Source organism: Endocarpon pusillum (genome assembly GCF_000464535.1).
Source record: "Endocarpon pusillum Z07020 unplaced genomic scaffold scaffold1575, whole genome shotgun sequence".
In the NCBI taxonomy this organism is placed as follows: domain Eukaryota; kingdom Fungi; phylum Ascomycota; class Eurotiomycetes; order Verrucariales; family Verrucariaceae; genus Endocarpon; species Endocarpon pusillum.
In genome coordinates, this window is record NW_006916035.1 from 16,250 (window position 1) to 31,206 (window position 14,957).

Sequence of the window (14,957 nt, forward strand, 5' to 3'; positions counted from 1 at the left end):
GATTGACATTATACATAAGTACCAAGTCATTATATAGTTCGGAAATTCCACTAAGGAGAGTGAAGAAGATCCTATTAAACGTCAAATTACAATCAGTTGAGCCTCTGAGTATGGAATCCTGTACCAAAAGTGCGTAGTAGTCAAATAACATTAAGAGTTGGCTCGCCAAGATCAAGAAATATTCTTGTAGTGTCATTCCAACTATGTCTCCTACTAAGCAACCACTATTCTAGGGCACATTGGCCTAAAATCAGACAGCTGGGGGTCAAGGTCATCTAAAGCCTGGCTGTTTAGGGCATCAACATGCCCAATGCTTATCCCTTGTGCTGCGTGCGGCTGGATCCCTAGGGATCCAAAACGCAGCACAAGGGATAGAGGAGGAGTCAATGGAATGACATTACTATGGTATTAGCAAGAGTACACCTCTTAGCACATAGATCTTAGCCTATTCTGACTACTTTTGGTGCACAACTCCGTATACTCCGATGCCAAGACATGGAAGCGCCTGAGTTTATACAATCCAACAGAATTAAGACCAGTGCACCATGTCAAACCGTACACAGGACCGCAGAATCGAATATGCGAAGTCTGAGAACCAGTATTTCTAGGCGTTAGAGCGCATCCTACCCTTTCACGAGTCCTCCAACCCAACCAACCAGATCCAAAGTAGTGTCCTCGGGATACACGTAAAAAGCGAGAGCGATGATGACGTACATTCCAATGCAGAGACCGCCTTCCAAATAGTTCGACTTCCCATCTTGGATCAAGAGTGTAACGACTAGCGATGACAAGAAGAACGCCACCGTTTCGAAGGTCTCGAAGTGTAGAGTCATCTTTCTGTCCATAGCCCAACCAAGGACGACGAGGAAGGGCGTGACGAAGAGAGCAATTTGCAAGCTGCTACCGATTGCCACGCCAATTGCTAAATCCATCTTGTCTTTGTAAGCCACCACCACTGCAGTGACATGCTCGGCGGCATTTCCGACGATGGGAATCAGGATCAGCCCAATAAATGTTTTGCTGATGTGCGCTGATTCAACGATCGAGTCAATGCTGTCAACGAGAAATTCTGCGCAGATCGCAACCACCACAGTCACCACCACCAGAGCCGCGCCCGCAGCCCACGGTCCAAGAATCTCTGCTTCTTGAGAGGCGCCTCCCTCTTGGCCTTCGGGATCAAACAGGTCGGCGTGAGTCTTGAGTTGGAAGAAAAGATACATAATGTAGACCAACAACAGTATTATGGCTGTGCCATGGGACAGAACCAAGATGTTGTCTTCCGAACTCACGTTCTTTGATTTCGCTAGAGCCGCATAGAGGGTTGCCGGGATGATGAGAGATGCGGACGCAACGGCCATGAGCGATGACATGGTGGAGGCTACAGTCGTATTGAAGCTCTGTTCGTGATATTTGATACCGCCGGCGATGAAACAGCATCCAAGGACAAGCAGGATATTCGAAAGGATGCTACCAAGCATGCTTGATTGGACAATTCGAATCTCATTGTTCTTGAGGGCGACAATACTGACCTAAACCAAGGTTACGATCATTCACTACAGAGTCGCTGGGATAAACAACTTACGATAAGCTCCACCGCATTGCCGAAAGTTGCGTTCATCAAGCCCCCAAGCGTTTCACCTAGAGGAACGGCGAGTTCTTCTGTCGCAAAGCTCAAAAGCGACGCCAGCGGCATGATGGCGAAGAAATTGAGGATAAAGATGACGGTCGGGTTCCAATGCATAGCTCCTGATATGATCCCAAGCGGTACAAAGACCAATAACACATTCACATAATTGCTGATGAGAACCTGCCAGGTTGTATGAAGCACCATTGCTGGCCATCGGATGTAGGCATTTTCACTCTTGTAGTATGGTGTCCCTGAGTCCGTTGACATTATCCGACCAAGAAGATGTGTATGCTCATTGGCAACGTCTGGCGCAATGCTGCCATTGCCTTCGGCCTCGGCCTGCGACGGCATTCTGTGGCTTGACCCTTGACGCTGGAAGTGTTGTTTGATCGAAGTTGCAGCTGCCATCAGCGTCAGCTGCTAGTTATGGAATTTGCTTAGAGACGTAGGGAGCCGCGATGCGATCCCAGGATTTTCCCAACTAGCGGGATTTTAGAGCTGCAGAGGAAGCATCTTTGAACGCATGGTACGTACACATCTGGAAAAGACTCAATGCGACTGGCGGATAAGAAGGATGGAAGAAGTTTTTAAAAGCGAGATGACGAAGCTCTCGTATGTAGTGAGTAGGTGGGGGGTGGGAGAAGGTGAACGAGCAAAGCTCTGAGACTGGGGAAGCTGCAGCAGCTAAAGTTCCTTGCAGGGCCAAAACAGCGAGAAGCCCGTCACATCTGCAAGCTGATGCACTTGACGTCGCGAAAGATTGCTGCCAAGGTCTGGGCATTGTGGCTGTGTAGAAGTATAGTTCCTCCCACTGCATGAGGGAAGAATATGGCCGCTGCTTGGACCAATGGTAACCAGCCATGAAACGTGACACATCCTTAGTGGGCTTATCTACCGCTGAGATCCGATAGAAAACACGTTGCCTCACCCGTCGAATCCCAGCACTATATCTAACTTGCGTCAGAACGGAGTACAGCGGATGTACACCCAACGGGAGATGCCTTTCACACATGGGGCGGAAAGGTAATATCTTGCTTCACATTGTTGGACAGGATTGGTTCATAAGGTCTTGGTTCATAAAAACTGTATAGGGTATCGCAAAGTCAAGAATATAGCCCCGTGTCTTCCCATTTTCATCAAGCTGTTCCTTCTAACCGGCCAAAACTGTCCAATGGATCGACCTCGCCCAGCCTCCCTTTAGTGACCCAAACTGCACAATCCATATACACAACGCCTGTCTATCATCGTCCTTGTGTCAAAGAAGACAGTCCAGCCTCATCCTCCTTGTCAGGGTGCTCCTCCTAGACCTGTGGTACGGATCAGTGACCGGGACTACCGCACCCAAAGACCAGAACATACCAGCTGCGAAGGCCAAATACCATGTCCTGCTAGCACCACCGTCAAGCCAACTAGGATCAAAATTCTCTTGGTTGAAAAATTTGAAAGCTGCTTTAGGGTTAATGATGGCCAGGTTAGCATACAAGATACTTTTCCATCCTCCTTGAACACTGGATGCTTGTGCGACCATCCCATCACTGAAATACGTGTTCCACTCCTCAGTCACAAAATTCTCGTTCCTGGTCAATGTTGAGAACGGCATCAATGGGACCATGTGAATTCTGCCCAGGTCAGTATGAGGCACTCATGGACAGCATACGGTATCCATACCCTTGAATATACTCCAGGTTGGCCCCAAAGTAGGTAGTGTGATCAATCTTATTCTCAAACAAGATGCCTGTCACCTTGTTTCCAATGAAGTCGGACGGTTGATTAACATTGTTCTTCTCCAGCAAGAAGTAGTCACGCAGACTTCGAGTCAGTACCGACAGCATGACATTACCACGGGCTTCCATGCTGGCATCTCCAGTGGTCTTGCCCCACATCTTGAGAGCATAGGCGAACATGGCATCTTCCGAGGTGGATTCCTGATCTTTGCCATCAGCAGATTCGAAAAGTCCCTTGGCCCAAGAATGACCATTGTACCAGTCAAAAGATCTGGACACGGGGAAGAACTGGTCTTGGCCACTCGGGTTCGAGGCATCGCGAACAAGCGTATTCACATAATCTTTGTTCTTTGCAAGCCATGATGGGTCGAGATAGCCGATGACGGCAGCAGCATGGATGAAATAGCCATAATGGAAATGGTGATCATTATAAAATGAATTGCCAAAATCGTTCCCAGGATCACCAGTGAGATATGTGGCGGATGACACCACACCTTTCCAATCGGTGTCATAAAAGAGTGGATATCGCTGTTGATTTTTGGCAAACACAGCAAAGGCAGATTTCAGGTTTGCTAATCCCGCAGCGGCAAGTCCTTTTTGTCCCGAGAGCTCGTTCATCGTATACACAATAGTCGCGAACTTACTGAGGCCCTTTCCGCTGAAGTACATGCTGTCCAAATTGGTTTGGGCTGACATGTTTTGCGAGACCTCACTTGCGGAGACCTTTTCGATTGCACTGATCGCGGTGTCAGAGAGTGTTGAGACATTACCACTTGTAGGCCGCCAAGGCGCGAATCCCATGTCAATCGGCAAGTTTGTCTCCAGCATTGTCCAAGAGTCGGCGGCCACGGCAGTTCCCATTCCCTTGGTTGTCGTTGACAGCTGAAGTGACGTAATGCGAGCTCTCGTTGTCGCATTGAAAGATTCAACGTGGTGCGGCATTGCAAACATGAGCAGAGTCGCCTTATCAGCATTTGGCCCTCCCTTGGTCCAGGTTAGACTATAGGAAGCAGTAGACCCGTTTGCTTGGCCGGAGACAGTCGCGCTCGTGGCATATGCTCCGGCTGCATCGTCGTACGTGGACTCCGAGTAGGCAGGATTCTTTGCGATCTGGATCACACCAGAGAAACTGGGCAGACCTTGGAGAAGTGTGCTGGAGACCAGTCGAAAGTTTGGATCGACACCACTAGTAGACATGGCGTACAGCAACCACACTGTACCATCCTCCAAAGCGATGCGATACTTGAACGTGCCTTGTCGAAGAGGCTCAGCCGAGACGACATTTCTGAAGAAAACGCTGCTTTGAATAACTGGTTGCAGATTATTGTAAAGCCCGGTTACGAAGCCCATACCCTGCACGACGGGGAAGGTGATGCACGAGGCGGAACCGGAGTCTGGCCGAAGATTGATATTGGCAGAGAAGGCTTGCAGCGAGTCGGACGTTAAAACAGTGGATGTTCTCAGTTCCGAAGCCGACATGACGATCGACTGGATGCCGATAGGGTTGATAAAGTAGGAAGCTGGAGACCCAGGTATGCCAGCTCGTGGAGGACCGAATACTCTCTGACCAGGTTCGATATGTGAGATGGCCATGCCCCAGCTCTGTGCATTTCCACCACCTCTGCTCCAGGAGATGCTATACGGCTGAGTGAATGTACTCTGACCCTGGCTTCCAAGGAAGAAATTGGCATAGAACTTGTTGGTCGGAATAGGGCTGGTGGTGTTCTGAATGCCAAGGCGCGGAGCTGGATGACCACTTCGCCGCGCAATGTTGGCTGGTGGAGCTCCAAGACCAACTGGTAGGAAAATATCTTGTTCGGGACCCATGTCGCAGGTGCAATTTGGAGCAACAGTAGGAATAGATGTTGGATTACCGTTAGTCGTAATTGTGGTTGCCAGGATAGTGGTCGACGTGCTTGAGGCGACTAGTGTAGTCACGACCAGAGTCAGAGAGGTCGATGTTGCTGTTACTGTGCTCTCGACTGTCGACGTTATCGTTGAGCTCTTTAGCGTAATCGTGGTAGCATGAGTAGTTTCCGACAAGAAGGTCGAGAGTGTTTCCAACGGTAAGGTTGCTACTGTTGATTGCGTGACAATGCTTTCTAGTGTGGTGGTTGGGACGGAAATGGTTTGTGTGGTCGTGGGTTCTTGAACCTCAGTCGCATTGGTGAACGGAGCGAAAGTCGTAAGGGGCAAGAGGGTAGAGCCTGTCACCGAAGGCAGGCTTGTTGGAAATGGCTGAATAGTAGGATTTCCACCCGTCTCTAGAGTGCTCTGTATGCTCTTGTGAGGCGTCAGTATATGGCGGTTCCATTCATCCAGCAGCGGCACCTACCCCACTCGTATCCGGCCAGCTCTGCGTTGCAGATGTAGAAGTGGGAACTTGTACAGGCGGTAGGTCGGTTGAGGTGACAACCTGCAACTGCAAATTGGCATTTACTAGTATGACTGTGGCGGAGGACGTCGGTCTTGTTGGTTTGAGGGGAAGATCGATTGTTGACGGTTGCGAGGAGTTGGAATGAAAGTTTGAGGAGTTCGTTGAAGAATGACCGAAGCCCTGAGGTCGGGGTAGCGCTCCGGCCAAATGAATGACCTGTGATAAAGTTAGTATTCTTTGCCACCATATCAGCAGCAGCATAGTCGTAGCCAAGGCAATTTTGGATAACGCGAACAGCGAGAGTGGAAACAGAAGAAAAAAAGAAGGTTGTTGGGGGTGTAGTCTGATCCTTCTCTGCGCAAAAAGATTTCACAGTTCAATGCAATCCATGATAGACGTTCTCCAGCGCTGCACCAGGGTGGTCAACCCGACAGAATGGGTTGGCTGCAGTGGAGGGTAGGTATGCCAGCACAAGATGAGGGAAGAGCTTGCAGACGCAAAGCAGCTTCAACAACTGGATTATGCTTTTTACGAAACTGCAGGGTACTTCAGATTGATATAAAAGAACAAGTAGGGAAGACAAAACAGATTGCTCGATCGAGACCAGATGGTTCTTAGAGGCCAGCATACCAGAGCGCCAGCCAGGAATTTCGAATGCAGCTTGAAAGCTTGTCTGGAAGACACAGGCCTCGGAACAATAGTAGAGAATAGTATGTATGTAAGGAATGCGAAAGGCTCTAGGAGCAAGAGAATGCCAGAAAGGGAGACGGACAACGTAGGTTGAGATAGGTGGAGGATTCGAGATCGACTTGATGTTGATATTCATACAAAAGAGAGATCGTGAAACAGGAAGGCGCTTGTCTAGATTTAATGGACTCTTACCTTCGAAGGTAGTGAGTGAAGCTTCGCTTATCTCAAGCTCGATGATGACCAGCCTGAGGTTGACGAAGAAGGCGCGAGTATTGTTTCGAGAAGGGTAAGATCGGGTACTTGAGATGAGAAGCGGCAATGGGCACTGGATCAGTAGCGATGGGCCTCAAGAGATTTTCTGTCTCGGAAGTGTTGAGTATATATATATACACCACCACGTCCTTTGTTTCTCAGCAAGACAGTGTCACATGGGGTTGAACTTCAGGTCCTTCGTTCCTCACAGACCATGAGGCCTCCGCGAGGCCACCAAGACGCAACCATGGGTAGGATCACGCTGGCGTATGTGGTCTTTGACGTGAACCCCCTTGAGGAGGCTCGAATGTCCATGGTCAGCGGTCGTGAGAAGTATCATGATGGATTTGTATTCCAAGGTAAGTTCCAGAGGACCACTCAATAGAGATCCTCTCTTCTTGTGACTGGAGCGGTGATGGTCGCGCTTTATGGGTAGGATAATCTACTACGTAATACTTTGCATGCAGGTCTTGTGAACCACCGACGCAAAACAAATACTACTGCATATGCCTCTCCTCGGCTCGGACAACCGAGCGGCTGATCGCCAATTTGGGCAGCCTACTACGTAACTCGCGAGGTCACGAATACTCGTAGCGCGGCTGGTCCACCAATAAACGAACTTTGGCTGGTCTAGCAAGGACTTTCAAATTGAACGTCTTATTAGTCCTCAGGGCCATGGGATTTCCAGTACTCCGTAGTGGTCACAAACTCATACGGACCTGCCTAACCTGAAAATCATCCTAACGGAGTTGAACGTGAAGCATAACGTGCGGCATTCGACCTAATTCGTCAGTCCTTGGCTGGTTGCCGCTGCGACGTCCCATATATGTATAAAGGTAAATGCTAAGCCAACGGCTTCTCCATTGGGCGTATAATGCCTTGCTTGAGAAGCACACGTGGTTTGATGGTGTCTTGAAAAGTGGTTTTTGTCGTCCACTCTGGTCCAAGGGGTAGGCGTAAAGATCGTTCGTACTGCTGTTGTGATTCAAATGGGTGTGGAAGCTCAGATGCCAGATATTTGGCATTCTAGATTCGGTATTAGCATCAACTATTAGCAACGCAACCAGGGTGGTGTCCTACCTTCTTTATTCGCTTTTCATTGATAATGACTCTCTCGAGCTTGGCGTCCTTCCTCTTACTTGGATCAACACCTTTGATCGTGGTTGTTGTTTTCTGAGAATTGGCACGTCTTTGCTCCTTCTTACTGATCCCTGCACCAGTCCAGCTGCCCCAACCCGGTAGAGAAGTGTCCACGACCTGGTCGCCTTGTTCGTCCATGGTCGCCCTTTTCTCCTCGGCAAAGGCTTGAAACACATCATCTCCAGCAAAGGCCATGCGAACCAACTCTTTATTTCGCTTCGGCAGCCGCGTGCGCACTGTAGGCTGGCCTGGATTCTCTTCGTCCGAGTTAGATGAGCTGGTCAGCTCCCCTATTATCGCTGGAGGGACCTGCGTTGTCTTTGAGCTCAAATTCCTCTTGTTCGGAGCATTTGAAGCCATTCTTTGATCCTGTAAGACGATATCCGGCGATATGATGGACTTGCCTGTCGTGAGGCCCGACTTGCGGTTCCTTGGTCCGGATAACCAGGGATTGTCAATTTCGTGAAGGGATTCGGTTACCTCCTCGCGAGCATGAGATTGCATCGAAGTCGGTTTCTTAGCGATGGCTTGTTCCTTTCGCAACACATGTCGACTCGGCTTAGATAATTCTTCTCCAGCCGGGCTCATCTGCTGGGCCTCGTTTTCTGACAGTGGCTCTTCGAACCCATTCTTCTCCTCAGGTCGAGGCGCTTGCCCACTCTTGCTTTGCTGTCCCAGTCCAAACTTTCGCCGTCCTCCACTGTCAGAGAGGGCTATGTCCTTATCCTCGCTCTCCCCATCTTCTGCCGCCAGAATGCGCCGAGTTTCCTTAATTTCTGCCTGATTCAATGCTCGTTGGGCGGTTTCAGCCTTTCGCATAAACGGCATCGAGTTAAGCCTTGAACCTGCGATATTTGCTCGATCTGCAGTTTCCACGTTTGCCAGCTTTCGCTCCAGCCTGAGGCCTTCAACCTCATCATATTCGTCGACAGAAATGTCATCAGAAGACTCTTGGTCGGATGAGTCGACCACTAATTCATCGGATCGATTTAGATCTTTACCTTCAATTCGCTTCCGAAGCTCGTCTTCTTTACGGGCTAGTTCGTTTACTCCCAACCTAGCATCTTCGTCCCAAACGGTGCGGCCAGCCGCCTTCATTCCCTTAGCCCATCTACTTTCCCTGTGACGTGCCCCCATCCTCTCCTCTGCCCTTCGTCGATCCTGCCTTTCACGTTCATCCTCAGAATCCAGGGCACCCGCCGCTAACAACGCTGCTCGCTCCTCCTGTGCATGCTTGTCGCGCTCCTTGCGGTGTACTCTTCTGTATGCCTTGCTCTTGATTTTTTTGATGCGCCGTGCTCGCAATTCCTCACGAAACATTAGATCTCGCGCTCTCCTCAGTTCGGCACGTCGCATTTGTACCTCCTCAATCGGCATTTTCTTCTCTTCAAGCTCCTCGAATGCTTGCAATTTCCCTTCTGTGGACTGACCTTTGTCGGACGCGAGACCGCTCTCATGCATAATGCTTCGTATGGCGGACTCTAGAGGGGTCAAAGCTTCTGACTCAGAAACAGGCAGCAATTGATTCGTTGCAAGAGCTGCAAGAGCATCAGGGTCTGATAGTGGAAACGAAATGTGCGCCGCTCTCCTGTTCTGCTTCACGGTATCAATCCAACGACTCAGTGTTTCTTTACTTTTCTTGTATGCAGCTTCACGGTCCAGCCTGTCTTGTTGCCTCTTCGGGAGTGGTGGTTCCAGCTTCCCTGGTATGCCTTTTGTCGAGATGTTGTAGCCTTTTTGCTCGCTGTGATGCAGCATCTTCAACGAGTCGCGTAAACGCGGATCTGTCACAGAGCCAAGCAGGTCTGCCACTGTAAGCTTCTGTGAAGGTGCTAAGCCATAATCCGATGGCTCCCCCACCGCGGTTGGTGGTCGGGGCCGTTTTGACGGCGCATTAGACGGTCCATGTTCTTCCAGGTCTTGCAAGAAGGATTTTAACCTAGCATGATTCACACTAGAATCCTCGTCCTCAGAAAAGGAGAGGGTAGAGGACACATCCTCGGATGCAGATCCGTCTTCACCAGACCAGCCACCGCTGTCGTCTGGAATTCGAGGTCGGTCGAGTTCTTCTGGCCGAGCTTTGGGGCCAGTCCCACCCAGTTCTTCTCTTTCGCCTTCATGTTCTTCGTTCATGTCTAGTACCGTAGCAAGATCAACAGCACCTTCGCCGAATTCATCTTCATTTGTAGACTGGCTGCCATTGTCGAGGCTGGTATCTTCCTTTGTGCTCTCTCGTAAATCGATATTCGTCAGGCTTTTGGAACCGTCGAGACCTCTCATGCGCGGACGTGTCTTGGACGACTTGGTGCTGCTTCCGCGGAAAGTGAAACATGCAAATTTCTCTTCATCACTTTCGCCCATAGCCTCATCACTGTCGAGATCACTGTCTTCATCGTCATCATCGACACCTAGATGCCATTTGTGTCCTTCGCTATCGTCACCTGCATCTTCTTCATCTGCAGAACCTCCTTGACCATGTGTCCTCCGGCGTTTAGCAGAACGGACATCATCATTCTGTTCTCCTGTGACGAATGTTGCTTTGCCATGAGTGTCTTCTTCAATCTCTCCTAATCTATTTCGTCGGACTCTGATTCTGGTAGAATCCTCCTGCTGTGCTATAGCAAAGGCATCCAGGTTCCGGCTCCGTGCTGGTTTACGCCTTGGTGGTCGCGAAGTGGCTGAAGTAGTAAGAGATCGGCCGTGTGATTGTCGTGGCATTCTCGGAATAAGGATCTACTATATCAGCACAAGCTACCATTTCAAACAGCAATTTCGCCATTTATTTCTGTGAATTTGCCAAGAGTTCGAAAAATTTCTGCCTGTCGATAAAGACCACTTACGCAATTTGTAAAGGTCTGCGACCCTGCCCAGAGTGTGACAACCCAGCAACTGCGACAGGATCATGGTAAGATGTGGGTCAGCATTTGATTTGAGCTCATCACCCTCAATCACTCGGTCAATTGCACCAACAATATCATGGTCAGGCCGTCAACAGCACTTTCAGCTCGTTTGCGCTTGACGACCAAGCAAGTCAATGGAGGTTACTACAAAGGCAACCGGACGGGATCCATGGGAGCACATACCGAATGGGGTGGCTACGTTATCGACTACCGAAAAGCGCGCAACTACAATTGTCCTGATCTGAAGGACACCAGAGTACGTACTGGTATTTCTCCCAGCCTTCTGTGTCAAGACAGAGCCGTCGACAATAAATCTGCTCGTTGGGCAGCATCGCGACTAAACCATGCCAAAAGACAATATCTGACCTGGAGTAGTTAACGCCCTTTGTCAGCGCCCAGATCGACCCACGAAACCTAGATAGAGCAGCTCGCGACGACCCAACTTACATCCCGGACCGCTCCAGCGGGAGAGCATTCATCGAAGCGTGGAAGAATGATAGTCCTGACGAATACAGCACCAAGTTAAAAACCTGGATGTTGTATTTTGCGCAAGCAGAGGAACCTGCAGCCCAGCAAAGCCTAGAACACTCAGCCGAGCCATTAGAACCAGAAGAAGCAGATCAGACCATGGAGTCAATTGGCTTAGAGGACCATTATCACACTGGTACTCAAGGAGATAAGGATACGACAGCTGAGGCTGAAGATGTGCCTGGGGAGTCTGGACGCCTGGGGCGAAAGGTCATTACCGGGCGACGGAAGATATCACCCAACCCTGCGCCTCAACAGCAAGAAACTGATCAACCGCGGCACCCCTACTAAAGGCCGTATGCAGTCTACATACTGGTAATCTATCTATGGTCTAGACCTGGATAAGCGATCTTTTCAGCTATCTGCCGCCATGCGTGTCATTCGTGACCTCGAATGTGGGCTTCAAGACGGAAGAGAAGCTTGGGCAGATATAAGGATGGGTCGCGCGTGGAAAGGCTTACCTTCAATGTCCGAGTACATCACCTGCAGTCACAGCCATCTCGTGCATGAGGTCAGGCTGAGAGGATGTCTATAGGGAATGTACATGATAACAAGCAGACTCTTTCTTTAGAGAGGTCTTATGCGCATTCCATCTTTTGATCTCGAGTATTAGATGTCCATACCCCGTGAGCATTCCCCATATGTAGTAGTCACTACCTGCGCATGATGCCGCAAAGCCCGCCCTAGGAGCACTGCCAGATATCAAATGGAGCAACAGCCGCCTCCTAAGTGTTGCTGTACTCCCCATTACTCATATGATCGTGACTTTCTCCTTCAACAGGAATACTAGCCACACGTTGACAATAAGAGAAACAGTACAATATGAATGCAAAACGCCGGTAGTGGCCTACGGACCCACCAAAGTTTCACTTTTGGTGGCGCCTAAGTGATGCTTCGCATGAGGTGTTAGCGATATCTCGAACCATTTCGTCTTTACAGCAGAGCACAGTGCCGGCCAGAGATGGCTCCCTCCAGGGGTGCTGCTGTCTACAAAAAGCAAGATGGTGTTCTGGCCATCTCCAAGGACAGGCAGGCAGTTTCGTGGACACCAAATAACCCCCCGGATGCCACGCCTTCGTTGGTGATCACGGTATCTACTATCACGAACTTGCAGCAGACGCCTGAAAGCAGTGCCAAGGTTATGCTCAAGATCTTTGCTCAGCCGAAAGGACAGACTGAGCCGGTTGGACATGTCTTCGCTTTCACTTCACCATCTAGTGCAAGGGCCGAAGCGAACGCAATCAAAGAAGCTTTGACAACCGCTATTCAGGCCTACAAGGCCGCGCAGAATAGCGATGCTGCTATTAGTGGCGGGTCGTCGGCTGCCATGGCTATTGCAAATGCCATCTCCGGTGGGAAAGGGGGGAATGTGTGGGAGGATGATGAGAAGCTCAAATCCAACCTAGACCTCCAGCAATCCCTTATGAGAGACGATCCGATGTTGAAGAGGATGTTTGAGGAGTCTCGCAAGTTGAAACCGGAATCTCTCTCGAATACGCAATTCACAGCACAGTTCTGGGCCTCGAGGATACATCTACTGAGAGCACATGCCATCGCGGGAAGTCAAGCCAGAGGGTCGTACAACGTCTTTTCCACCTTAAAGCCTACCTCTGATGGGGGTGAAAAGAAATTGAGCTTAAGTAAGGAGCATGTTCACTTGATATTTGCCCAGTACCCTCTCGTTCTCCGGGTTTACGATGATGTGGTACCCAAACCATACGACGAGACAGCTTTTTGGTCAAGATTCTTCCAAAGCAAACTCTTCAAGAAGTTGAGAGGGTTAAAGATTGATCAAAATGATGCCACCGACACAGTCTTGGATCAGTATCTGGATGCCGAAGAATTTTCTGGACGCCGAGAGACCCAGCGAGAGATGCAGGTGCCGCGTATCATTGACATGGAAGGAAATGAAGAGCATCACAGTCAGCGCAAAGGCAATGCTCCATACCGAGAGCTTCGACCTCAGTCTCTCGAGAAAGTTCCCATTATCCGCACATTGAACACCTTGAGCGAAAAACTCATGGCGCAAGTAGCACCATCAGACATCGACCCCTCTCAGCCAATTGGTATGGACGAGGCTACGTATGAGAATCTGAGACTGCGCGATTTGGCAGGGGACCCTGAGCAGAATCGAATTATTCTGAACGTTCGGGATCAGAGCCGATTCTTTACGGATTCCAGGGACACGGCTGAAGACTCAAAGGAGAGTCAGTCCTTACCATATGTGGATCCAGGAGCAGCGATCAGATCCGTTTGTGAAGACTTGACACAAGCATTCCCTCAACCTGGCTTTGCGGCTATCAAGGTTGATGGTTCTGACCAGGAAATGGACGACGATCATAGTGACGACGAGAAGGAAAAGGAAGTTCCTCCATCGGCAAGAGCTTACTCGCATATCATGGACCTCGTGCATCAGCACAGCGAGCAGACACAGGACATGCCTGCTCAAATGGGATTATCAGCAACTATTTATGAACGAGTCACCTTGACCCATGCAAGTACAACGGAGTTTCTCCATCAATTTTGGGCTGCCTTTCTGTCGGGTGACCCAAGCCGTGCGAATGAGATCGCATCCCTGGTGGAGTCTTTAAATCGAGCAATGGACAGAATCAAGGCTGTAGCAGATGACGCTGATGGAGAGCGAAACGAACTTGTTCGTGCAGCCAAAAGAACCGCAATCGATTTCCAACAGCGCACCGGTGTGAAGCGGAAGATGGACTTGAAAGCCATCAAGGGAGGCGCAGAGGTGGTGAATCAGCTATTGGGACCGACTATCTCGGCTGTGTCAACAGCGAGTGCGAAGTACAGAAAGGCGTTGCAAGAACAGTCCGGGGAGAATGATTGAGGATTGCTCAGTTTCACTGAGAGCAGCAGCCCGAGATATTGCAATAGGATCTGCAGACGCCTTTTGGAGAAAGAGAACCATAGCAGAGCTGCTGGGGCGGAAAGCAAGGAAGATATTGGGGCCACCGGCCCACCCTTACGTTGTCATCTGGCTGCCGTGATGCTTGACATCCTCGGATAGCTCAACGACGAGGAGTGGGAGGTGCTGCATATCTGGTTGGTTAGTTGGCATGAGATTCAGATCTGAAAAGCATATAGCTGGCCTAAGAGGTATCCGGAGCAGTAATCACGATGAACCGACTTGAAGCATCCACAGTCTAGGCAATCTTAGGAGCAAATACCACTCCAAGAAAGAGGATTTCAACCCAGATAGAACAATCATGCACATTCCAATAATTCCATGCACACGATGGAGGAAGAGGTTGTATATCTAGACTTTTCTCCGGGCCTCCCTCCGTGGGCCGAAAATATGTAGGCAGATCTCCAACTTTGAACCCCAAATCTGTTTCACTTTCATCCAGTAGGAGTTGTAAAATATGTATGTAACAGACCAAGTTCAGGCGCATCTTACTGTACATACAGCACCACTCAACCCCCACCCCCTTCCACAACCTCCAGCCTGTTCTCCATACAGTATCAGTCCACATCACCCCTGCAAACCCAAAATGCGCACCGCCGCCTAACCAAGCTCCGACGCAAACCCGCAACCCGCACCCCACAACCCGCAACCCAAACTTCCAAGCGTGCGCAATGCAAACCTCAGGCTTCACCTCGACGCCGACGACGCTGCTCCTCCTCCTTGTCTGCACGAGCGTCTCGCTCCTCGCCTCCATCACCCGCACCAAACACCACCTCGCCCTGTACCCGTACCCGCA

The 14,957-nt window shown here is 50.0% G+C and overlaps 3 protein-coding genes across 3 annotated transcripts; 2 read left to right on the top strand and 1 right to left on the bottom strand.

Moving 5' to 3' along the window:
- Window positions 1–623: 623 nt before the first annotated feature.
- On the bottom strand, window positions 624–10,528 carry EPUS_05873 (uncharacterized protein; the record flags this gene model as incomplete). The annotated part of the gene is made up of 6 exons (XM_007802251.1): window positions 624–1,529; window positions 1,583–2,028; window positions 2,987–3,246; window positions 3,296–5,634; window positions 5,687–5,944; window positions 7,751–10,528. The coding sequence occupies 6 exons, from the start codon at window positions 10,526–10,528 to the stop codon at window positions 624–626; spliced, it is 6,987 nt and encodes a 2,328-aa protein (XP_007800442.1).
- A 258-nt stretch (window positions 10,529–10,786) lies between these two features.
- EPUS_05874 (uncharacterized protein) lies at window positions 10,787–11,529 on the top strand (the record flags this gene model as incomplete). The annotated part of the gene is made up of 2 exons (XM_007802252.1): window positions 10,787–10,966; window positions 11,086–11,529. The coding sequence occupies 2 exons, from the start codon at window positions 10,787–10,789 to the stop codon at window positions 11,527–11,529; spliced, it is 624 nt and encodes a 207-aa protein (XP_007800443.1).
- A 670-nt stretch (window positions 11,530–12,199) lies between these two features.
- EPUS_05875 (uncharacterized protein) lies at window positions 12,200–14,083 on the top strand (the record flags this gene model as incomplete). Its single annotated transcript, XM_007802253.1, has 1 exon — window positions 12,200–14,083. The coding sequence occupies one exon, from the start codon at window positions 12,200–12,202 to the stop codon at window positions 14,081–14,083; it is 1,884 nt and encodes a 627-aa protein (XP_007800444.1).
- Between the last annotated feature and the right edge of the window lie 874 nt (window positions 14,084–14,957).